General features: G+C 48.3%; 1 protein-coding gene across 1 annotated transcript in view; it reads right to left on the bottom strand.

Annotated features, from left to right (window-relative positions):
• The window catches only part of TTC23 (tetratricopeptide repeat domain 23), a 57,181-nt gene that overhangs the window by 7,921 nt on the left and 25,895 nt on the right, over positions 1-23,365 (bottom strand). The window contains exons 7-9 of the mRNA XM_019726663.3: positions 16,597-16,711; positions 9,761-9,888; positions 7,303-7,452 (exon numbers count right to left, since the gene is read on the bottom strand). Of these exons, the coding sequence (XP_019582222.3) occupies positions 7,303-7,452; positions 9,761-9,888; positions 16,597-16,711 (393 nt within the window). The remainder of the gene's footprint in view (positions 1-7,302; positions 7,453-9,760; positions 9,889-16,596; positions 16,712-23,365) is intronic.

Below are 23,365 nucleotides of genomic sequence, written 5' to 3'. Positions count from 1 at the left end.
TAGACCCACGGTTCTGCTCTCTCCAGACCCTCATGCCCGTTTAGGAACTTTCTGGGCATTGGGCACTCACCAACCACAGTGAGAGTGCCCGTATTTGAGAGCTTTCCATAGCTAAGGTAGTCTTGTTCAGGGGCAGTCTGTGTCCACTGCCCATCTGTGTTTTCCAAGGGACACCAAAGATGGAGGCTGCTGGGCTCTGGCGGTCGTCGTTAGGGGCCTGACCCCGAGGAGATCAACTCTTCCTGGCAGCTGATGACGCCAGGGAGGCCTGTGGCCCAGGGACTGGGCATTCTCATTTCCACGCAGCCTGGAGCAGGCCAGGAGACTCCATATGGTCCCCACTAAAGGCTAAGAATGCATGATCCTGATCCCTTTAGCCATCAGCTCCCGTCATATTCCAAACACCAACGAACGAGGGCTTCAAGCATCGTTAAACGCACGTCTCAACTCAAGCTCACGATTTTGTGTATAAAATTAATGTCATTCTGACCTTCCTCTCTTTCAAAAAGGACTCGAGGTGGAGCCCAACAGTGGGTGAGAAAAGTCAGGATCAAGGATGAAGGAGACTCTTCACATGAAACATGGGGGCTAACACGGGGGCTCTGTGGGGACCCCAAACCTGGTTCTGGATCACCTGGTATCCATGCCAACAAGGAAAACACTACATATGCTAAAGGGAAAGTAAAACTAAGTGGCCACTGATGGGACGACAAAACATGAGTTGTATATAAAATACAGCTGTCTATGCGAAGGCTGTGTTTGGCTGGTTGGAGAAATGGCTGGAATAGGAAAGGACCCGACAGCCTGTTCTCATGGGTCCTCTCTTGGCTTTTTCACCTCCAATCTATGAATAAAAATCATTTTCCACCTCCTTCAAGTGATTTATTATAATGGGCTTTGGATTTCTTGGAGAACGAGGTCACAAAATTATGTTATTCTTTCATGGAAATGTTTCATGTTTGCAGCTGTAAAGTAGTCAAGCAGTGGACGGAACCTTGATGACAGACTTAATAGGGACCCAACCCCAAATTCACACTGTAACCGGGCCCAGGATGAGTTCTGAGAGACGACCGACCTAGGAAGTCATCTTCGTGAGTTCTTTTTTGCAGCCTTTCACCCGGGTGAAAATGTCAGCAAAGATGTCCATTCTAGACTCAAACCAGGTCTCTCTGTTGCAAAAGCATGGGCGCTTTTGCTGTGGAAATTTCCATCTGGAACCAATGGGGTTCTCTAATTTCCCCCCGCAGGCAGATGCCTTTGAAAGACAGATCAATAATCGGGTTTTCTTTTCAGTAATTGAATCCGGCTATCTGCTTTGTTTCCCGTGCCTTCCTGTTTTTCATGCCTGCAGGACCATGGCTGGGTCACCCGGCAAAAGAGGGCACATCTGGGGAGGCCTGTATTCAGTGGATTCCTGCTCCAGAGCTGAAAAAGTTGGGGGACGCAGCTGTTGTGATAAAAACAAGAGAATCCCTGGGCTGGAAGCTTTTGCACACTGCCGCTGGCTCCACGGAGCTCAGTGCTCAGTATGGCATTTGAGAAGGTCTAGTTCAGCAGCAGATGGGAAAGGCAGGTTTCAAGTGTCGTGTGTGCCCTGCTGCTCATGGAGCGGCCAGCCCTGTCCTCAGATGGTCACCCGTGGAGAAGTGGACACAAGGATGGCACGGGCCATGCGTGTCTGCACAACCCACAGGGACACCAACCTGTCCTCTCTGACGCTGGCAAATGGCCAGACAGCTTTAAAATGTCAAACATTGTTCTTCGGACTGATGGTTCCTGAGGCCAAACTACAGGGAAGAAATGTTGCCAGCGTCCACTGTAGGTTTTAGAGGTGATGCAACTTGAGAGTTTCTTGAAGCGGAGTTTCAAGAGTTTGATTTTCAGCTTGTGGTGGGTACGGGGCCCAGAGAAGTGATTGATTCTCAACCTTCCCCCAGAAGCTAAAATGCAGATCCCCGGGCCCCTGGACCCCTGCCCCAGACACTGGCTCAGAAGGTGACCCTGATGCAGGGTTTAGGTCCCACGCTTGTCAAACTATCTGCATAAAGGAAAATGGTGGGCTTGAGTCCCCAGCCCGCAGACAATTTACTTCACTTCTATAGAACTCAGGCCGCTTGTCTGTAAAACAGGACCATAAGGTGTGATCTGCCCGGCACCTGTGAGGACCAGGAAGGATGTGTGACGCCCTTGGCAGCAGCGGGTTCTAAGCTCATGGTGGCTGGTGGTACCAGCCCAGCCTGGCAGAAGCCGGCAAGGCCCCTGAAGGTTTGGATGGCCCCTGGTCAAGTTTCTTGTGTGGCCCCTAACATTTGCTGCCTGACCCCGTTTCCTGGGGTCCCTCTCCTGCGTGCAGTTGAGTGGCTAGGCTGAACCCCCAGAAGAGTTTTCCCCCTATTTCATCTACCCTCCTTGGGAGAGAAATAAGGAAGGAGAAGCAAAGCTCTGCCCGCCCCTCAGCCTGGCTGTCTACACCTGGGCAGGCCTAATGCTTCTCACAGCAGCCCCCCTCACCTCACCCCACGCCCCCCTCAGGACAAGTGTGGGAGGGCCGGAGAGCTCGTGTTGTCATCGTCATTCTACAGATGAGAACACTGAGGCCTCTTGGCTCAATTCTTGGGCCGCTCCATTCCATTCTCAACCCTATCTCCACAGCGATTTAACAAAACCCCAACTCCACATGTAAACCTGTTGAGCCCTGTTTTACATTCCCTCCGTGGCTCCCAGCTGCTTAGAGCAAGGCTGGGAAAACTTTTCTACAAAGGGCAGATGGTAAATATTGCAGACAAAAATCTGTATTTACGTAATGCGAGAAAACAAATCTCCACCAAGTGTTATCAGTGACATTCAAAACATAACAATGAGCACAGGTTTTTATAATCTAGTTCTCACGAGAAGAATGGATTTCCTGTTGTGGAGGGCGGGGTAACATCTCAGGTGGGGATCAAAGTTAGTGTACCCTAACATCACATCCATTTTTATGCTCATCTATAAAAACCATTTTGAACTCGCGGGCCCTACAGAGACAAATAGTGGGCTGGATTTGGTCGTTTGTGTAAAGGATCAAATCTCGGCCCCTTAACCTGCAAACACCTCGCAGGGCCTGGCCCCACGTCTCTTCCCGTGCTCTAGCTGTCCCCAACTGCTCTGTGCTTCTTAAACGGGCTTCCCTCTCTCCCCCAACCTAGCCCCTGTTCCACCCCATTTCCAATCTAGGAAATCCTCCCTTTTGGGCTGTACTCCTTTTTGGGATAACTTAGTGAACATTTTTCCTAAACCTCTTCCGTCCCATAGAGCCCACCAGTATGAACCTGGAGCACAGACCTTAGCACAGAAGATCGTAGTTGGGGATTTACAGTCTGTCATTTCCTCACTGGCCTGGGATACTCACTCTTAAGGGAAGGGGCTGCTGCATTCCTGTTGTACTCACTGCGCATGCTCCAAAAATAGGGAGGGGCTCTATTGACCTTGGCCCAGTTCTTCTGACTATTGGATGGTGTTTCCTATACCACCTCCCCCCAGGCCACCCCGCTGCCTTGGAGGCACCAAGTTCTTACACCCGATCCTGCCCAGGGCCTCCTCTTTCTGACCCAGGGTAGGCACTGGATTCAAGCCAGGCCTATTGGTCTTTCCCGGAGAGCTTTCAAGCTGTGACTCAGAAGTCGCATGGGGGTAGGAAGTAACTCTGGAGGGCTGGCAGCCCTGGTCTCCATCTTGAGTGGAGACCCCACTGTGAGAGAGGAGAGGGAGGCTGTGCAGAGTGAAGCAGGCAGAGGTCCTAGGCAGAGAGGGTCTCGGTGGCATTAGAGTCTGGCCTCTGCACTTCCTCTGAGGCTCGGCTGCATCCCTGCCCTGCTAACCATCTGCCTGTCGGTCCTCCGTGGAAACCACAAGATAATAGACACCCTTTCATACCCGAGCTAATTTGAGTTGTATTTTGTCAGTGGCAACCCAAAGACTCCTACTATCCTGAACCTGGCATTCTCCCCACTGTGATACTGGTTTCCAAACTTCTTTTAAGCATAGGAAGCCCTCGTTCACCCAAAATCTTACTTGGAAGCCCAAACTGTGAAATAAATGATAAATGATAGTGTTGAGTAGACTGCGGAACACAGACTACCAGGGGCGAAATCCCCACTCTCCCAATTCCTAGCTATGCAAGCAAGGCTGAGACACATCCCTTCCGCCTCAGTTTCCCTCTTTGTGCAAAACAGAGAGTAGAGGAACCCAACTCTTCGGGTTGATGGAGGGTTTAAATAAGCTAAATATTTGTGCATATGTAAATCACTTAATACAGCACCAGGGAATGACACTCACTCAAGAGGCATCAGTTATTATGACATGGAAGCAGGCAATGGGGAAACACAGCAACTGTCACCCTTCACTTCCCTTCTCACCTCCTCCCTCACCACGTGGTCTTTGAAATATCTGAAATGATTGGTGTAATATATGTCTTTCTGGCTATACTGGAAAGTCCTGCCCAGACAAGAAGTGTTTTTGTCTTGGTCACTATTTTTTCCCAGGTCTGCCCAGCACAGTAACTGGCCCATAAAAGGGGTCCAATAACGATTTGTTGAGCAACTGATAACAGATATATGTGTTATCTCATTGAAAAATAGGCAGCACACATGTTACCAAATCTGGTGCCTTTTGCAGGATAATCAGAAAACTCAGAAGAAGAGAAAAAGGCTTGACTTACAGGATAGCCCATTCCGAACTAAAGTTAAGTCTTTTGGTTTGGTCAGTCATGTTACTTAGAGGTTCCCAGGTTCCCCCCATATTATAACTAATTAATGTAATGAAAACTCAACATGACAGAACTTATCAAATACATTTAAAGCAATGATAAGAGCATAGTATTAATAAAGCAATTAATAATAAGCCTAGCCTAAAACACTCAAATCAGTAAAACTGAAAACATATACATTAAATTCAAACTCAAAAAGATAGCAGAAAACTCCAACAAAGTAAGATAAAATAAATCACAAGGAAAGAAACAATAAAGATAAAATTAGAAATTAATGAAATACAGAATAGGAAGACAAGTGACCCATGGAATTAAATTCCTGATCCTCTGAAAAAATTAACAAGAGACAAACCACTAACTAACTCAGTCAAGAAAAAAGTGAGAAAATCCAAATATAAAACTAAGAAATAACAATGGGAAAACAACTATTAAAAAGTAGAAATTTTCACAATTGTTAAGACTACAGTGGTACCTCGGTTTTCTAATGTAATCCGTTCCGGAAGACCATTCGAGTTCTGAAACGTTCAAAAACAGCCGACAGCTAGGCCTCAGGATCTTGCACTTAGCGGAAGCCATGTGACATGTTCGATTTCCGAGGCGTGTTTGAAAACTGAAGCAATTTACTTCCAGGTTTACGGTGTTCATAAACTGAAATGTTCGTCAACGGAGACGTTCGAAAACTGAGGTACTACTGTACTTTGCAAACCTCTATGCAAATCATTCTCAAATATAAATAAAATAGTTACCCAGAAAAATACAGTAAACAAAACGACCCCATTAGAGATAAAAAGCTTCAACAGACCATTTTTTTTTTTTTTTTTTGTAGAAGAAATAGAGAAAACTATCAAGGAATTGCCCCATAAAAAAAGTACCAGACCAAAAGAGTTTCAGAGGAGGTACAAACCTTCAAAGACTAGATAGTTTTAATGCTGCACAAATTCCTTCAGTGCATAGACAATAAAGGTAAGCTTCCAAATTATTTTTAGGAAGCAAGTATAACATTGATACATAAACAAATATCACTTACAAATATTGGTGCAAAAATCCTAAAATAAGTATTAGCAAACAGAATCACCTTATATTAAGAAAACATTTCAATGTAATTGAGGGTATTTATTCCAGGAATGCAAGGTTGGTTTGATACTATAATACAATACACCATATTAGGGATCTAAGATGAACCATCTGCTTATCACCACTGATGGTGAAAAAACCTTTGATAAAATCCAACACATTTCTAATTAAAAAAACACTCATGAAAATAGAAAATGATTGATATTTCCTTAACACGATAAAATATATAAATGTCAGTCCTAAAGTTAGAATCTACTAAATGAAGAATCACTAGAGGCAGTTCCACTAAGATCAGGAACAAGGAAAGAATGCCTATTATCTCCACTGCTATTTATTATCATACTGGAGGTATGGACCAAAGCAATTGGACAAGAGAAATCAATTAGAGCCATAGAATTGGAAAACAAAAGGTAAAACTATTTGCAGATGATGTAATAGGTACCTGGAAAACCTAAGAGAATCAAGGCTCAAATTAATCAAGAAAGAAAAGAATTAAGCAAGCTAGCAGAATGTAAAATTAACATAGAGAAACCCATAGTCTTCATGTGCACAAAAATAACCAGTCAAAAGATATAATAGTGAATAAAAACTCCATTTATAATAGTACTCAAGAAGATAAAATGTTTAGAAAATAACCAAATAAGAAATGTGCTAAACCTATAAAATGTGCCTAAATCATATGTAAACAGATATCAACAAATATAAAGACATCCCTTGCTCTTGGGTATAATGCTTGGTATCATATCAGTTCTCCCAAAGTTCATTTACAAATAACACAATCCTCCAAAAATTACCACTAACCTTCTAGTTCAACAAGTTGATACTATAATTCATGTAGAAACTAAACATGCAAGAATATCTCTGATATTCTAGGGGGATAAAAACCATGAGGGGAGTCTAGTCTACCAGATATTAAATCATCCCATGAAATCTCTAAAATGAGGAACTGGCATTTGAATAAACAAAGCGATCAGGGCAATAGAAGAAAAATCCAGAAATCGATTCAAGTACATATGGAAACGTAGTATATGATGATGGTGTTATCATTGGAACGTAGATGGGCTCTTCGGTAAAACGGTGCTGAAAAACTGGGTAGCCATTTGGAAAAAAGACAATAAACCCATACCTCACACTATCCACAAATAAATTCCGAATTAAAAAAGAAATAAATATGTCAGTGCTAGAAGAACACACAGAAGAATTCCTCTATAAACTGGCTGTACAGAAAGAGTACAATAAAATAAAAAGATTGGTAAAAAAAAATTGACAATTCATTAAAAAAAAAAAAAAATATATATATATATATATATGGATTACAATATTTTTTATCCAAAAAGTATTAAATCAACTGCAAAAATGATGTCATCTTACCTAAGTAAGCCACTTATAAAGGTTCATTTAAAAAGAGCATGATGGAAGGAGAGAAAGTGACCCATGGGGAGGGAGGGGGGCTTCTGTTTGCATTAAATTGGCTCCAGTTTTACCTTCTTTAGTTTCTTATGGGCCCCACTGTGGTTCCCCTGGGCCAGGTCGGCCCCGCTCAGGAGCCGGTATGTCTCTGCCACCTCAGGACTGAGGTCACCAAACACTCCCACTTTGCCTTCCAGGGACTCTCTCAGGATAGAGGTTGCTTTCTGCGAAAGAAACCAAAAGCTGTCTGGTTAAAATGTTCTAAGATCAGCTGATAAAGATCAGTGCCTCTTAAGAAAATGATGTAACTCATGTGTATTTGTACTTTTTAAGGGAATGGGTTTGGATAGCGTGGCTCGAGCTGAGCCTACTTTCCTCTGGTTAAATAGGAGATAGGAATAACATCCATGGGAGAAAAAAGGTGTGAATTATAAAAAGAGAATACATAAAGGACACCTGGAGAAAAAGCCACATCAAAGATTATAAGAATCCACTTTAGCTGAGTAGTAAGAAAAAAAGCTTACATGGATTGTGTCCTTGGTGTGTCAAGAACTGTGCGAATCAGTTTACATGTGTGAGCTCATGTAATTTTATCCTCATGCCTCCTTTAGATAAGCACAATTTTAATCCTCATTTGACAGAGGAGGAAACTGAGGCACGGAGCTGTCAAGAAATCTGCTCAAAGTCCAACAGGTCATCAATGGCAAAGACAGGATCTGAATCCGGCCAGTAATTTTAATCTTTTTTAGTTGCATGGTCTTCTCCATCTGTGCACAGTGACATTCTTACATAAGTGAAAAACTACAGTTTCCTGGTGATTTATCTATTTACAGAACATCCAAAACATAGTCCAGGGTTTTCTATTTCTGATAAGAAGTTGTTATGAAACAATAAAAAAAAAAATCAAACATTCCAACATGATAAAAAATTAAATATATTTGACATTTGGTTTGGTTTATCTGATTTATACCAACATGGAATAAAAAAATGAATTGGTCAGAAACCAGTATCTTCTGACAGTAATCTCTTCAGTCAGACATCAAGATATACAGAGGGAAAACTGTATGTCGATCTGCCATGTTACTCCTGAAAGTCTCCCAGGATCTTCATGAAGGCATGACTACAGATGCAGAACACAAATGCTGAATGTAAAAGCTAAGGAAAGTGGGAGCCAGGGAAGGGGGCTTCCCCACCATCCCCACCACACAGCCCTGAAGGTGCCTGACATCTCTCCACAGACAGAAGGAGCTAGGGGTGGGGGAACCACAGTAAAAGCGCTGATGAGGCAGAAACGATTTCTCAGGTGGAAAGGCAGACATTGTGTACACTGGGAAAGCGTGACTCCCCTTGGTAGTGAGGGACTTGCCTAAGGCTAGAGCCTGTCACGCCCTGTGACGCATCCCGAGCAAGGACAGAGCTTGGTGTGGTGTTGGGGCTGGCAGCTTGGCTATGGGAATTGATTGTCAGCCTGCAAGGAGCCAGCGAATGAAAGAAGAGCCCGACTCCTTTTCCTAGATGAAGCTCTCGATGCCATGTACAGCTTGATTGGGGAAACTAGAGAGATAGATGTGCATGAACTTGAATGGTAAGGCGAGATGGCAGTGGAAGAGATGCTACATGGGTTTAGGGAAAACAGGCTATGGCAGCCTCTGAGAGTTGGATAAGATGAATGGAGAGGAGTAAAGAGGACTTAGATGGACTGAGAAGAGGGCGTGGGAAACTGGGAGCTCAGGAATGCGGGGGATGAAGACACGGCAAGTTCAGGGCCAGTGAGCGGCCTGATCTGACTGCAGCAGAGGAAGTAGGGCGGGGAGCCTCAGGGGACAAGGTGGAGCCGCAGGCGGGGCTGGTGGTGGAGGGCTGTGGTGCTAGGCGGAGGAGTTTAGACTTTCTTACAGGGAAAAAGACCTCAGAGAGGGTTCTTGAGCAGGAGAATGGCACAGCTAGAAGATAAACGCACACAGACTAGAGTGACCTTCACTTACAGTTTACCTGAAATGGCACATTCCTCCCCAAAGATCAGCCTCCTGTGGGCACAGCGCTCTGGGACCACGTCTGGGGTGGTCTGAGCACAGCCCCAAACGCTTCCCAGGGACTGTCCTCGGGCCCAGCCCCTGTCGGCTGACTCTGGCTACAACCCACAGGGAGAGGCTGCACCAACGGTGAGAACGATGCAAGGTTGCCACGTTTGGTCAGATGGGTTGTGCCAGGCACAAGGGCGCCTGGTGGGAGAAGCGGAGGCCCAAATTAGAGCTTGTGTTCTGCTCTCTGAGCAACGTGCTGGGGCACGAGCTGCATCCCAGCCAGAACCATAGGTGGGGAGATGCAGCGTCTGTCCACTGGCTTCTCAAGGCTTCTAGGCCTTTGTGGGTGAACATGATTCTCATACAGTTTTGTTTCCCAAGATCTGGGGGCTGCCTTATTTATCCACGTCCCAGAGGAGCCTGACACATGCCTGGCACATAATAGATGCCTATTGGATACCTACAGAGTGAAAGAATAGAGCAGCCTAGGCCACCCACGTAAACTTACCTCTTCTTGCCCAGTGACTTGTAGAAAATGGCAATATTCATCTTGAATCGAAAGAAACTTGGCTTTACCCATCCCTTCAGCATCCTTAAGATGAGCCATGCTCTCTTGAAAATACTGTTCGGCCACATCTGAAGAAGAGCACCATGAACAACCACTTTGAAAACTGCTCACAGATTTGAAATGGAAACAAAATAAATACGGTCTTAGGGGTGGTGGACTATTTGAAAATACTAAGCATTTGGAGAAGAGAATCCAGCTAAGGAAACTATGTTTTGCTCATTTATCTGTCTGTTTTATCAGAAAAGATTTTGGGCTCGGAAGGATACAGCAATTTACCTTCCTTGGTTTTTCATGTCTCTTACATACAGTAAGCAACATTAATGCACGTTATCTCCCAGACCTGAAGACATCAGTACATTTTCAGGTTGAGTATGAGGGTCTGTTTCAATGGGGGTCTGACCAGCAGATGGATGTTTAGAGTATTACTCAAAATCTTCTCCTGGTAGGAAAAAACTCTACAGCATGGAAAGTGTTCTACCTCTTCTACTCGTGGCTGACTCATGGGAAAACAAAACATTACCGATGTAACTGCTCAAACTCTTAACGTTGGCTGCTTTGATAATCTCATGACAGTAAACGTGAGGGATGATGTGGCATTTATTTTGTTGACTCTAAAAGCATCAGAGATGAATGGGTCCGTGGCTAAAAATTAACGAGCATGTTCACGACTGAAAGCCTCTTGACATTTTCATTTTCTGTCGAATTGGGAATTACCCAAAGAATGTAACCAAGCAATTCCTTCTTAAAAAGTAAGGAACTTCCCAAGTCTCGGCCTGGTTCCCCGAGAGGGGAGCCCTCACTAGAAAGACCGGCAGGTGTAAAGGCCGGAGGACGGGGTTGGGGGTGAACGGGCAGGGGCTGACTTGGAGACCCTGGGCTTTGGCAGAGGGAGTGCCACCATGCTCGGACAAAGGGTGCGGCCATGTGGGACTGGAGGCAATGAGCCAGTATCTCAGACAGGGGCAGACACAGCCGTGCTCGACCCCTTTCCAGCCCCCGTCTTGTCACGTTCTCCTACCTTTTGGTATTCTTTGCCCTGCTGGTCACATGGTGATGGCCAACTGCCTCCCCAAAGCACCCCATTTCAGTTTGGTCCCCTCCCCCTGACTGCTGCATGCTCCCGCTCTTAGTGGAACTGATGTCACAGAGATGCTGGGAGAAAGGAAGCTGCTCTGTGTAACTCAGACGACAGTGTAAATGGCTCGTAACCTCTGATCCGGGAACCCTACTTGTATTTTCCAACGAGGATGCTTGTTAGCACATATGGATCTCTGGAAGGGGGAGTGGAAGTGAGGGAGGAAGGAAGGGAGGGGAGGGAGGAAGGAACTTATTACTTAAACCAACGGCAGCGGGGCTAGTGAAGGAAAGCCACACGGCGAGGTGGGGCGTCAGGGACGGCACTGCCTGGGGATCTGTCCTCGGGGCTCAGCCTCCTAGAGTTGCACCCCATTCCTCCAGATTTTCCCCATTTCTGTTCCTGGAAGGTCTCCCATCAGAGGGAGGTGAGGATGGGGCGGGGGGTTCTCTGACAGCTTTCATCACGTACAAGTTGACCACGATGACACAAGACGTCATGGCCAGACCCTCGTGTACTAGAATGGCCCAGGGTTTGGGACTAGTGGAAGGTTGAAGGCATCCACTGTGGGTACCTTCCCTGTCTATACATTTGAAACCACTGTTATCTTCACCCAGAATGCAGGAAAGCTCCCTTATTGTAAGACCCTGACTTATTTCCCTCACCCCTCAAACCCCCGAGACTAACTTTCTGGACTATGAGCCACACGACTCGTCTTTGAGGGGAGAGCAAATCTGTCCTATGACTACGGCTAAGGAGTCACCCCTGACAAGCACAGTTTGTTCTCCTGGGGCCGGGCATCCCTCAGCAGGCCCATCAGGGACATGTGACAGTAGGATTTCCACAGGGAGAGGAGGTCACGGCAGGGTGGGGGGGATGCCACCGCCCAGCATGGACCCTGTGCCCTGAGGCTGCGTGTGGGTTCACAAAGAGCCAGCAGTTTCAGCACCGTTCCTAACGTTAAAAACCTCTTCTAGAATCCTCTGTAACCTGATGCTCGTGGCCTGGGCAGAAGATGAGGTCATTTTCTAAAGCACAAGAGCATGACTTAGCTTGTAAATCTGAGCCCTGGTGGCACAGGTGTTTCAGGGCCATTAATCGTCTCCTATTTTCCCTCCAACAGAATGTTTAGCCTGTCTGCAAGTTAGAGCGAGGGAGGAAGAGTGGCCCAGTGGGCAGGGTGGCTGAATGTCTCCTGCAGGCCCCATCAGACTGTTCAATCTGTGTGCTCACACAGAAGGAAAAGAAAGCAAGGCTTCATTCAAAGATCAAGAGGAATGCAGGGTCACAACTAGGCACCCTGGGGGCCAAAAGGCTTTTCATTAAACTAATTGCCAGTAACCCTGGGTTCACTTTCTTGAGACTGTCCTAGGCAAGAGCTGGAACAGGGAGGACAGCTTTCACCGAGAGGGAGGCCTGCATGGACAATTGCCTTTTGTGACAGTCTTGGAAATAGTCTGGACTCCGGACTCATTGGGAGAGCACTGAGGACCCCAGGGAATCTGAACACGGAAAGTCTCAGAGCGTAGGTTGGCAGGAACGCAGAGGAGTACCATCACCAGGCAGACAAGCAGACTGAATCCACTGAGATCCCGCTGGGGGCTGCCACGTGGGCTCTGAGGCTGCCCACAGGGCTGGGGGGCAGGGACACGGGGCGCCTGAGCAGACGAAGCCCAGGACAGGCTCTCTCTTCCCACTGGAACCTCCGTGGTCCACACTGGCCTGACAGGGCTCCTGGGAGTGGCGGGCCTGCTGCTCACTAGCCGCGTGGCCCAAGAAGTCCATGGCCATCTCTGGGGGCAGGTTGACAGCAGTAGAGCGAGGTGACCAAAAAGAAGGTGGATGGGAAAGTGGACATGAAGTGTCTGCCCCTGGCGCCCACAGGCTCAGTGAGGGGGCTCAGGCACCACGGGGTCTGCCTGCCTCAAACTTCCTCACCACCAGGAAGCTGACAGGACCCCAACCGACCCCACCACCACTCAGAGTCCCATGTGGGGCCACCAGGTAGTGGTCCAACAGCCTCAGGCCTATGGCCCCAGTTACTTGTCTTGGGAAAGTGTATGTGTTTTCCATAAACTGCCCTAAAAATCCTCTTTGAAGCTAAGTCAGGGTATAAATGACAGGCTTTTCTGAGACAATCTGAAAACAAGTTATGAGCCAGCACAAAAGTGAAAAACTGAAGCCTCATAAAAGTGGTTCCCAGAGAGGGCACGCACTTTCTCCTCCCTAGGAGAGGAATAAAGCCATAGGTTTTGTTCTCAGACATTAAGAGGAAAGGCTATTTGTAAGCAAAGCTTGATGGGGTTTCAGTTCTGCCACAGTCTGTCCCTCTGTGAAGAGAGACCAACAACACAGAGTTGGGGTGAAGAGGAGGCCACCCCATGTATTCCTCTGTGGGCCCCAAGAGCTGCGAACCCCTGCAGCCCCCACCTGCCCATCCTCCAGGCTTCCTGTCTCCCTGGATCTGGGGCGGGGGCACCCCCAGTGCTGCTCACTCTGCGGTTGTAGAGTGGGGCTGAGTAGGCAGTGCTCGGCCTCTGCCCAGGCCTTGCTTTGCCTCTAACCTGCAGTGACCCGGGCCACACCTTGGACCCCAATTCTCTAGAAGGGATGTGCTCAAGATGCCTCCAGAGGTTTCTGAGAAGGAGGGCCTACTAATGAGGTAGGAAACAGGGTAAGAGGCTTCCCTTTGCATCTCTGGCATCACCCCCCGCTGTCTCTCTGCAGCCTCCGCGTTCTCACCTGGCCGGGGGAGCACAGAGCAGGCATGGATGCCCACATCTGCTTGGGGATCTCAGAGGCAGGCCAGGCTCGGGCTGGCTGGGCATTTTGTAATCAGAAAAGGGCACTGCGTAAGAGCGAGGCAGGGTCTCTCTGAGCACACAGGGATTGAAGGGGGTGGAAAGGCTGAGCAGGAAGGAAGATAGAATGGGGAAGAATGAGGAGGAAGGGAGAGGTGGGTGGGTGTGGCCAGCAGGGGCTTCCACCCATTTCCATCGGCAGGGGCAGTGAAGGAGGGCCATGGGAAGGTGAAAAACCCCTGACTGGCTACTCCCAGGTGGCCATGTTACCTGTCAGGAGCCCACTGGAGCTGGGCGCATGTGTATACCAAGGGCTGTCTGGCTTCCAGTCTCTCTGGGACACACAAGGCCCAAGGGACATCCGTAACCCAGTGAGCAGGGAGTGGCCCGGGTGGGGGCAGGATCCAGCCTGGGGGGCACGCTGAGGAGGCAGGCCACAGGAGCAAGAGTGGAGACAAGGGAGGATCGTGTAAGGGGAAAAGGAGGCGACTTCGAGGTACAGTGCCTCGTTTCGGATCCTTACAAGTTCACATCTCTTGTGCAAAACCTGGGGAGAGGCTGGGACAAATGGAGGCTGGGGTTATCCGTCCATGTGCACGGGGAATTATGTCTCAGGAATGCACCCCAGGCTCACGAGTCAGGGTTCCCACCCTCTACCCCCAAGGCTCCGATGAGGCAGAACCCGTGCTGTTCTGATGTCTCTGCACCCCACAAAAATCCCTGGCCACCTGGAGCCCAGATTGCAGATGGGGCCACTTCCAAACAAGGCAGCCTGTGCTCGGCGGGCTGTGCCTCTCAAAGGTTTACACTGAGATGTACTTGGCTTGGGCCCATTTCATGTTAATATCCTTTAAGAGAAGAGTTATAAACTCAGGGCCGATGCCCTGAGCACTTCGCAGGGTTGGGAGAGCAGTTAATACCAAGTTTGTCTATGGCTGCTCCGGGAAGCGGGCCAGGCTCAGGTTAGGGACATTCCAGGAGCCTGAAGTGGGACTTCTCGTGCAATCCCAGCCCTCGGTGACTTCTAGGGCCGTTCTGCCTGCATAAGGAATGCATCGAAGGCAGAGCAAAGGGATGGGCTTGAGCTTGGAGACTGAAACGCACTGGTTCCTTGGCCGGCAGTGGTTTCTTTGTCAGAGGGCACTACCTTCAATGGGCATTCAGCAAGCAGGCTACAGAGAACCCCAAATGAGACATTTTTGTCATGAATAATTCTTTTTTTTTTTAATTGTACTCAGCACACACAGGTGTGAGCACACAGAGGGCAGAGCTGAGACCCCCATGCAGGGGGATTTCCTTGCCACCCGGGAGCTGACCCCCCGCACTGCACTCATGCTTTCCAGTTACGGACCCAGCCCTCGCACTGTTTGCCTCACTCAGAGCCTGAAACATACTGGAGTTAGTTACCACCCATTACAGATGGATTTCACATAAAAGTCTAGATTTCTGCCTTCTCTTAAAAAAGCAGCAGATCTGCCAACACAAGGCTGCCGTCCACTTGGCAGCGGCTCACTTTCCACAGGGCGCTGGCTTCTCAGGTTTGCCACAGGCCTCGCCTCTCCACACGGCCTCTCTCGTATTATAATCCACAGGGAACTGCCGTCTATAAGTCTGTTCACTGCTGCTACTGTTTTCTAATCACTACCTGTTCCCCTCACATTGCTTATCTGGATCCTACGGACATTTAGATTTGTGACTCTCGCTACTCCAGGGGATTCCATCAAACATGCACTTGCATTTTAAGTGCATGATTAACAGTTGTGGAACAGAAGGTTCCTTTCCCCTATTACAGGAATTGTAGGCAACAATAAGCTGGTCAAAATGTTGGCTCTTTGAAGGTTTTGAAACTGACTGTTATGTATGAAGTGTTCTAGGGAACGAGAATCAGAAAGGTCACCGGCCTTTTCTAGCTCTGGACAGGCTCCTCCAGCTCTGAAAAGGAGCTCAAAGCTCCAGGAGACCAGAGGGAGGGACCCAAGGTGGGCGGACAGATGGATAAACACTGGCATCTCTTCACCAGCTCCCCACTGGACTGGAGCCCCTGCCTGGTCCGGGGATCCCTGCAGACTAGGGCGTCACTGACGTGTCCCTGCTATTTCCCACCTGCCAGCCTCCTCCTCTGAGCCCCTCTCCTGCTCCCAGAACCCCAACCCAAGCCTCCCTGGTATCGATTTCAGGCTTGCTGGCACATTGGACCTTATTTTACTATAATACACAATTATTTTTACCTGACATCTTGGAATAGACCCCTAGGTCTTCTCTATGAGTTATATTGTTTCTGAATATTCTGAACCCAAAAAAAGTCACTAGAATGTGTGTTCTCTATTAATAGAGGCATACTGTATGCTCTGATCCTGGGATGATGAAATAAGAACTCCCCAAGCTCACGGCTCTACCCATCATGGGGGGCTAAGAAAAACATATGCGTCATAAATGGCAACTTCCCTTTGGAATCCTGAAACTCGGTAAGTTCGTCCTAATTGAAAGCTCAGCCCTGTGAGAGTCTGGAGGCCAGCTATCCAACAGGCCAGGAGCTCCGCTGTCACAGGAGCTCCACAACAATCTTTAAAAATAGATCACCTTTGAAAGCAGAGTAGATTTCCCTGCAAGCCCTGCGTGGATTCTCTGGGGCTCTGAAGAGCTAGGTGTGGATGAGGATTCATTGTATTTGAAAGTAATAGATGAGAGGCAGGCCGAACCAGGATAGAAAGCAAAGGCCTTTGGTGATGCTCCCAGAGTGGCGTAGCTATGGTGATTGAATAAAGCTGCAAAGGACCCACATCCCAGCTCCATCCACCTGTTCACCCATCCCAAAGGCAGCTGGTTTGCAGACCCAGGTGTGTGGGGCAGGCAGGGAGTGGGCAGTGCCCGCCTGGCACCCCCACGAGGCTGGCTCTCACCATGGTGCTCGGGCCTCCCGGAAGCGATGGAAGTGACGGCGGCCCGGGCGACACAGAGTGCAGACAGCGTTGCTTCCTCTGGGGAGGGCTTTCTCTTCAGGATGATGAGATGCGCCTGCCACCACGGAAAGAAGGAACACACGTGTTTACACGGCTGGCGGCCACGACCCGGAACTAACTGTTCTCGCAGCGCTAAGCAGAAAGCTAGGGAACTTTCTAGCAAGGTGGACAATGTGATTTCTGCGGAGGCACAATCCACTCTTGGGAGAGCTGGGTTTTAAAAGCATTGTGCAGTGGGAGAGCAAAAGCACCGGGCGCTGAGTGCAGATGGCTTGATGCTGCAGCCAGAACCCATCACTAAGAAAATCATGTAAAAGTTTCTATTCCTGGGCGAGCAGTGGCAGCAGAGGAGCCAGGAGGGTTTGAAGAAGGAAGAGGATAGACTAAAAAGTGCCAGTGCTGGGAAGAGGAGGGGGGCAGGCCCAGACCCCTGCCTACCGGTCAGCCCAGAAAGGGGGATGCACCTGCGGCGTCAGCAGCCTCACCCACAAAAGCCTGGATCCCTCCCCCACGCACGACCCACCAAGCCCACGTGCCTGCACCCTCTGCAAACTGGCCCATGGGAGCGGCCCGAGCACATAACACAGCTCGGCCCCTTGAAAAGAAAGCCTTTTTGTAAATTCGTTAAGAAGATTTTTAAAATCCTCTATGATCCTATGGACATAATAATAATCCTTTCAAGTAAAACACAAAATATATCCCTTCAAAGGAAGAGATATAAAAGACATAAATAAATGCTCTTCGTGACATGTTTATATTCATCCAATAAACAGGTATTTATAGGAGACGCGTAGGCTGGGAAATGTGGGCAGTCCAGAAAGAAACAGACAGGAAACATGAAACCACCCAGGGCACTCACGTGAGACGGTAGGTAGTTTGCAGTTAGCTGCCCAAAAAATGACAGAAAGATTAAAATACCACGAGTTAAAAAGAGAGAAACACTAGATTGGGACAGTCATACGAACAACAACTCGGATAGAAGTTGCACTTTAATAACCGTTTTCATCTGTGATATCCATTGTGATTGTCTTGGCCATTTTTGTTATCCTCACTTGATACACAAGAACACTGACGTTGCCGAATGGGTCACTTGCCCAAGATATCTCACACCTAACGAAGGACGGAGGTAAGACTCTGACCTTGATCCTCTGACTGCAGATTTGCTTCTTCTACCGGGTCGTGAAGGCTGCCATTCCTCCCGCCCTGGCCACGGCGGCAGACGTCGCTGATGGTGCCTAAACAGTCCCGAGCACTGGTTCATTCAGCCTCCAGGAGCTGTGACTAACCCATGGCAGCTGGTCTAGCAGATAAAGCCATACTGCTAAACCCTCCGAGTCCAGACCGAGCAAGAAGACAGCGACGCCAAAAAGACTTGTTCCCCTGATGACCCGCTGAATGCATGTCTGAGAGGGAGTCAGAGTAGAGTCTAGACGGCCACCTCATTTGTCATGTGTTAAACTCAACTGAGTTAGTAGCTCTAGACTTTTTATGGTAGGGGCCACTGCAAATCAAGATGGGGGGGTCACAACTTTTACTGCTGTGTTAGAACAATCAGAAGTTCGTATTTGCAAATGCTAACAATATCCTTTGTTTTAAAACAAGTTTTCTTTTTATAGGATATCAATACACCAAGTAAGTGATTTTGGCGACCTCCAAATTAGTCATTCATCTCAGTTTGGCCTGGAGCTCTGACTTGAAATGCTTTTCAAGTAACGGGCACTCCAAAAAGCAATTACATGTGAGGAAAGACAACAGGAGCTACAGGAAGAGAATTAAAGGGACATGTGTGCGGTGTTTGGGGAGAGGAAACGAGTGAGAGGAAAAGCTCATCCAATTCCAAATGCAAACTGAATCGTGTTTATTTTGTGTTTTTCCCCTGGGTGAACTACCTCTACACTCTACTACTGAGGAGATAAGTCTGTGAGGCCAGAAAAGATTGTTACAAAGACTTAAAACCCAAATTCAAATTCCAAAAGATGTCATAGTTGTTTCCACTCAATGTTATCATTCAAGGCGGAGATATGTGTCTATCAAAATTATTTTCAAAGGAAGAACTGCCTGTTTTGAGAGTCCTTTAAGTTGCCTTTTGCCTTGGAGACAGGAAGCAAAGTTTTCCACGAGCAAAAATGCTCAGAGTATCGAAAAAGTGGACCCTGCAAACTTGAGGGATCTGAATTTATCACAAAATCTTCATAACCTCAGCATTTTTCTGTGTCTGAGATGCTAATATAAGCAAACATGTATTATTCATTATTCACTTCAGAAACTCAATGCCTGATCTGATTTATTATTTAATGTTCATGAAGCCTCTAAAAGCCACACGCTGGGGGGATGGGGGTGGAGAAGGGAAGCCATGATGTTTTAAATGTGCAAGATTAGTATCTCATTTATTCACTAAAATTCAATTCAATTTAATTCCGTCCTATTCAATTCGATTTATCTTAATTTTTAAATGCTTTCTATGTGCCAGATATCAAACGCTAGAAATTTATTAAAAAACAAAACTAGGCTCCATTTTCAAAGAGCTCACAGAAAAGCCATAAAAATGTGGGCTAGTTCGATTCTCTCTAACCTTGCAGACACTGCCCTTCTAGGTTTGAGCGCCCAGCTCACTACTTTCCTCTCCACCCATCTTCCTGTCATTATTTTCAGTGATTTCAGTATCCATGGGATGGACCTGTGCTGTCAGGCAAGAGAGAGACAGTACAGTCTGATGGGTTCATAGAGGAAAAGAGGATGATACAACGATCCTTTACAGGGAGGAAACCCGAGGAGAGTGCAGGACCCCAAGGCAAGGTGCTTTACCTTCAGGGGCAGAGAAAGGGAGGGAGAATTTCCTAGCAATGGAAAGGGACCTATGGCTTTCAGGAGAGGGATGCAGCGCACCTGCACAGACCTTGCAGGGGGAGCTGAAGGAATAGATTCCCTGTCCTCTCCTTCCAAGGTCAAGCTCCTGGTCAGAGGGCACGGGCCCCCCTCACACTGCACTTAAGGGTCGGGTCCTCTGGTGGGGCCCAGAGCAGGGTTGGGAAGGATGCACAGTGGAGCTTAGAGAGCAAAACACATCGTCCAGCTCATGACCCACCTACACCTTGGCCTCTCAGGTTTCCACAGGTCCTGTTTCTCTCTCCCCTCACCCCCCAGCCCCCATCGTGCCATGGGTCATCGCTTCATCTGTGCTGCCTCTGGATCCTGCGGCTCACAGACCCGCTTTGATTATGCGGGCACCCTGGCTCTATCCTGTCCATGCAGAGCTTCTAGTCCTCTCCCCACTCCCCACATTCCCACCACCCACCCACCCTGTCCTGCTGTTCCTTCCTTTCTTGTATGTAAAAGTGCCCTTACGTCCACTGAGGCATTATTTGAGATGGTAAAAAGGGGGGGAAACCATCTAAATAGCCATTGGCAGGGGAATGAATATATTGTGCTTGATTTATACAATGATTGAACTCTATCTGCATTTCTTAACATGGTTCCATGTCAAAAACACCACGGAATGGAAAGGCAACTTACAGAAGGACACAAACATGGCACCACTGATGTTCACGGTTCTGTTCTGAAGCACAAATGCTTCTCGAATAGACAAAGCAGGTAAGAGTGGCGCTGCTCTCACGGAAGAAGGTGGAGAGGGCTTGGAAACCCACGGACCTGCTCCCACCCAGCTGCCCCCCAAAAGACCCTCCATAGAATGTGAGGGCTCGGGGTGACACAGGTTGAGAACCCCAGCTCTGCACCATGTAGAGGGAGCAAGTGCCAAGGAAGTCGACAAAGCCAGTGGTTCGATTACACCCTCTTTCCAAACTCAACCACTGTTCAGCACTCTGGAACAATCCTGTGTTTGCTAAGGGAATATAAACACCCCTGCTGCACACATCTGAGAGCATTTACGGACTAACTGTTCAAGTTCCCAGAATGACAGGAGTCGGGCTTGCCTCTCCCGGCTTCCCGCAGGGATGGATCGAGCTGGGGACCTGTGGCTTGACTGCACTCACTCCTTGTTATTTGTTAATCTCCCCAGGGCTGGAGTTTCTCCTCCTGCCCTTTGCCGTTTTCAGTGTTGCACGGTGTCGTGTGGGAGACCCTGTTCGCTGCGCCATTTGTCGTGCGAGACGGCCTGCAGGGCCTCTAGTCCCGCTCCCCACATAAGAAGGCAGGACATGGTGAGGTCAAAAAGGAACACCCACGGAGCCATAGGTAGGGGAGTCATAACCACTGTAGTCTCACTGGAGGCTGGATCCACACGACCTGCAACCTGCCATCTGCTTCCCTGCCTGCCAACCAACCGACCGACCCTCCAACCAGCCCAACCACGGCAGTTATATCAGGGGCTAACTGGCTACCTGGTTACAGCTGACGGCCAACTAGCCACAGCTGACGGCCATCTACTACCCGAGCCAGCACCTTTCCACGTGAGGCCGAGAGCCTGGAAACTGCTCTCTGGGCCTCTGTCTCCACACACGGTTAAATGTTTATCTACTGTCATCTGAGGAGTGTTTAATATTCCTACATCTCTTGTGCTGCTAGTGAGTTGCACCGGGTTAAAAACAAAAATGAAAACAACCTTTGATATCTACTTCAAACTTTAAAAACCCTATCGAGCAAGGTCATTACCTGAAAACCTCATTCACAATACCAACCACCTCAGGCCCTGCCCAGGTGACAGCAGCTGTTGCGTTCTGGTCCCACTGTGTGTTTCTAGTGGGGCGGGGGAGAGGGGGCGGGAACCTAGGATTCCTCAGCACCAATGCAGCTGACAGTAGATGCAGCCAGAGCCGGAGCTGGTAGACCCTTATCTAACTGGGCCTGTTGCCTTGGATTTGCAAAATGTGTAATAAACAGTTCTTAAAGAGGAAACTTGATGACCAGTAAACAAGATGTTTCTATCGATGCCGGCAGACCCCATCAGATGAATACACAACTTAAAACACGGGGAGGGTTCCCAGCTCTTGGTGGGAGGGTGGGATAGATTTTTCTCCCCATTTGGTAATTATTAGGGGATCACTGATTCCGAGGGAAATCTCTCCTGTAACAAGTGGAGAGTCCACAAGTAGCTCAAGGTACCTTAGTGGACGGTGACTGAGTCTATTTACCCCAGAGGTGAGAACACTCATGGGATCTTCAACCTAGTACTAGCTGGTGTCTCTCTGTAGAGGTGAGGGGTGGCGGCAGGGAGGGTGGGAGGGAACTAGCAGTGAGAAGGCACCTACTTTTGCCAGGTGGTGCTATGTGAATTACATGCGCCCATTTGCTTAAACTTAACATGACCGGTGAGAGTGATAACAGCCCAATTTACAGACGGGGAAATGAAGCCTCCAGGAGATGCAGTAACTGGCTGAATGCAAGTCACCGAGTGGGTCAGTGGCAGCACATGGGTTCCAACCAAGACCTGTGATTCTGAGCTGCATGCTTTTCTCGTCTGACATCCGGTTATTAAGAGGGTCCGTGTTACAGAAGGACGGTTTTCTTATCAATGTGATGAGGAACCAATTAAGCATCAGAGGAAGAGTTGCTAACTAGCAGATGTGGCCCTGAAACTGAATGGGCTGGTTAGGGGGACAGTGAGTTGACAATATGTGGGTGCCTTAGCAGCGTCTGAGAACTGATTGGTGAGGAACGCCAGAGGGGGGGTCAGTGGATGGAACAGACACTAAGGTATCTCCCACCAAGTGTCTGCGTTTCTGCTTTGATTCAGATTGGTGCCTTAAGTCAACGGAAGCTCAAGTCCGCTGGTCATTGGGAGGTGTGAGCTTGCCGTGTTTCTTTTATAACTGACCAGCTGCATTGCTTTCCCTCTCAGCCCTGCCAAAGCTGGCCATTCCACCCTCCAGCTTTGAGTTGATGCCATGGTGTAAGACAGGGTCACGTTGTAGCCCAACGTTGCCACTTCCTTTCCTCTCCCATCTCTGCCCAGTAGGGAAACCTTTCATGGCCACACACAGCCCAGGGACCTGGGGCAGCTGGTGAGCCTTGGCTAAGAGAAAGAGGGAGCTGGGGATCCCCGGGGGAGTAGACAGAAGGGCAGGCACTGGGTACAGCAGGCATTTGAAAACAGTTCTCAGGGCCTCAGACCAAGCCAGTTGCTTTTAATAGTCAGAGAAAGTCCTCAGTGGCAGCTCTCCAGCTGTCAAGTTTAGCTCCTCCAAAGGGTTGGGGAGAAAAGGCCTTACCCTGTAAGGATTACCGCCAAAACAGACATGTCGGGGGCTTATATTTTCATCCTCTTTTGGTTACAAGTGTGTGTTTTCTGAAAATGTAACCACGTTTCTAGATTAGAACAGTAATACCTGAATATAACTTTTAAAATCCTAAGTGGCAGAAAAGAATCAACAACAATTTAAATGCTCCCTCCCTTCTGTCTGCGAGCCTCACCCTCTCTTCTCCCCTTTTCTAGTCTGACTCATCACTAACTGCTGTCAACAGTGTCTTGTGTGTCCTTTCAGAAATACTGATATGCTTATACGAACGCACACACACATAGGCACATGTTCTTACACACACGCACACATACACGTGCACACACATGATCATAACCTGGCCCCACCCTCCTCTTAACTCAGCTTCATCTCCCACCACCCCCGCTGGCTCTCACCACAAGGGCTCTTCTCGCCTCTCCTCAACCTTTGGGGTATCTCACTATCAGTCCTCATGGGCCCCCACACCAGGGGACTGCCCTGTTGGGAGCTCTTCTCCCTGTAGAGCATGTCACAGT

This window comes from Rhinolophus sinicus, chromosome 13 (assembly GCF_057876585.1).
Source record: "Rhinolophus sinicus isolate RSI-liver-muscle chromosome 13, RSI-T2T, whole genome shotgun sequence".
NCBI classification, from domain to species: Eukaryota; Metazoa; Chordata; class Mammalia; order Chiroptera; family Rhinolophidae; genus Rhinolophus; species Rhinolophus sinicus.
Note: the sequence above shows the minus strand (reverse complement) of the source record. Positions and strands in the feature narration are given on the sequence as shown.